Genomic DNA, 2,615 nt, shown 5'->3' on the forward strand with positions numbered 1-2,615 from the left:
GCACCGCACTATAGGGCGCACCGCACATTTTGAGGGAAAAAAAGTCGTTTATATGCACCTTATAGTCGTGAAAATACGGTATTATTAGTTCTAAGTGTGGATCTGTGGTTTAACTCTTTGTCTCAAACTAAAGTTAGTACTGTGAGGCTAAAGGCCTGGTTCTCCTTTGTGTAGCAGAGAGCTTGTTGCAGATATTTTTGAATCGTGGTCTGCGTTATGTTATTCCACGCCACAACGCCAGGGCAGGGGGCCAATCAGAAACTAGCTGATATTATTTTATATACTCTAAAATAATATACTATATTGAGTCATAGAAACTCAGAAACCAACAATTAGGAATTATGTTTTTACTTCGTTTTTTTGTGTGGATCCTTAGCTTTGATCTTTTTAGGCACTACAGACTCCTTGTTTGCTTCTTTTTCCTCGTCCTTCTGCCCCATTAGATATTTGCTTATGTAAATCCTTTCTCAGAATCCATCCAGAAGAATGGCACCGTCCTGTGTAAAGCAGTGAGGGAAGGCCAAAAAGGGGAAGACAGTCGGAGTAATTACTCAGTTTCATCACGTGTCCTCCTGCTATTTTTAACCAGGCCAGAGGAGGGTTTGCAGACGTCTCATTCTTGTTTTCTGAAGTCACTCCTGTTGCTGCTGAATCATAATAGCATGCTTTAGCTTCTGCTGTCAGGGCGATCTAGCAGGGCCCCATTGTGCACCTCGAGAGAGAGACCGCTGCCCTAACCTACTGTCCAAATATAGAGCAGAACGCTGACAGTCGGTGCTCTCAGCTGCTCTTATGGTCCAGCTGACGGTTGTAGCTCCAGGCTCATTTTTTGTCTGCTCTCTTTTTGTCTTGCAGATGATGTTAATGTCTATCACCAACAGGCCTCATCCAGTGCAGGATCCCTGCAGCAGTCAGAGGTAAACACCTGCTCTCTGATCAGCTGGAAGACTCATTTATTTCCTCCATAATGCCACTTTATTACATTTTTTTTATCAAACTGTTAAAGTAGATGGAGTGGGACATGCATTTATATAAACACCTGAAACATTTTGATTTGAATACACATTTTTTTTATATATTCTCATGTCAGAACTGCAAACTTTGTTTTAGTTTTAGCATTTAATTTGACTTCCCAACACAAAGGATCACATTAACGGAACTGGAAGGAAAATAATAAATCAAAGGTCTTCAACAGGAGGTCCGCGACCCCTAGGGGGTCCACAGAGGTACTGCATGGGGGTCGACAAAATTTTGTTTTTTTTTTACTTTTTTTTTAATATTTATATATAAATTCCCCCCTGCAATTTTTTCCACTAATTAAAATGTCTTTAAATACACATTAAAATGAAATCAACATGAATTCATCATCATTTCATTCACACCTGTCCCATCAACGAGGAATACAAATCAGAAATACTTTAATAATCCCAGGGAGGGATTACTTTAGTTACATTACTCCATCTGTAATAGAGTGACTATAGGACCAGTTTGATAGAACACTATTTCAAACAATATATCTAATCAGGGGGTCCCCGCTCCATCTCACCATCAGTTTGGGGTCCTTGGCCTGGAAAACGTTGAAGACACCTGTAATAAATGATTAAAAAAAAGAAACAAACTAAGGAAATACTCCAATATTTATATATTCTGGGGTCGCCTTAGTTCTCTATAAACCTCTAAAGATGTGATCTGCATGTGTGTTCAGCTCCTTTAATATCCTATTAAATTTCTACCAACTGCCTTAAAAAGGTCTCTTTACCAACAAACACAGTCTATCATTGTATATAATTGAACCCTGGTATAAATCCAGCTGTTATAAAAGCCTCAGATGTTGGTTGGAGAACAATTAGCAGAACAAGGAAGACAGCAGACAGACCAGAGAGGATTTTTACAGCAGCGTTAAGGAATAAACCTCCCTGAGCTCCTCACAGTCTGTAGCATCTAAAAATGGAAAGACCCTGACAGGACGCGTCCACCCGCCCAAACTAAGAGGTCAGGCAGGCAGAACAGTAACCGAAAGCAGCCAGGCGGTGCATGGTAACACCTCAGCTCTGAGGATCTGTTCACAGACCAATAAAAAAATATCAATATATATATATTCCTGATCAATATCAATAGTCAGAATTTTCTGCAGCTACAGTGAAATCTGAACAAGAAGCTGGAGAATAAATGATTCAGGATCTTAACCTCTGATGGCCTCTGATTTGTTTAAGGTCAAAGGTTGTGTTTAAATAGAATTAGCACTGGAACTTTAATTAGGGATTTCTCCCCTACTTATCATCTAGATCAGGGGTCACCAACCTTTTAAAGGCTGAGGGCTACTTCATGCCTACCGAGTCATAGGAAGGACTACCAATACTGACCTATGAACTGGAGGGATCAGTGTTCACCTGCAGTAAATCTCATCCATTAAAACTCATTTTTATTCTTATTTTATTCTTTTATTCATTTCTAACTTTCTTTTTAATATTGTCATTTTGAAACCAGTGAAAAATGATGAAATAGTGAACATGATGAAATAATACATAAATGATTAAAAAGAAGAGCAACAGAATAAAAAAAAAATTAAACTTAACTTTCAGAAGACGAAGAGGGCCCCCCATGTGGTCTTTGAG

At 39.0% G+C, this 2,615-nt stretch overlaps 1 protein-coding gene across 1 annotated transcript in view; it reads left to right on the plus strand.

Annotated features, from left to right (window-relative positions):
- Positions 1-2,615, plus strand: part of LOC107101977 (anoctamin-5-like) — a gene marked incomplete at its 3' end in the record, with an annotated part of 33,178 nt that overhangs the window by 11,086 nt on the left and 19,477 nt on the right. Inside the window, exon 2 of the mRNA XM_015401080.1 lies at positions 856-917. Coding sequence (XP_015256566.1) covers positions 856-917 — 62 coding nt within the window. The remainder of the gene's footprint in view (positions 1-855; positions 918-2,615) is intronic.

The sequence above is a fragment of the Cyprinodon variegatus genome, unplaced genomic scaffold (assembly GCF_000732505.1).
Source record: "Cyprinodon variegatus isolate N-32 unplaced genomic scaffold, C_variegatus-1.0 Scaffold1181, whole genome shotgun sequence".
Taxonomy (NCBI): Eukaryota; Metazoa; Chordata; class Actinopteri; order Cyprinodontiformes; family Cyprinodontidae; genus Cyprinodon; species Cyprinodon variegatus.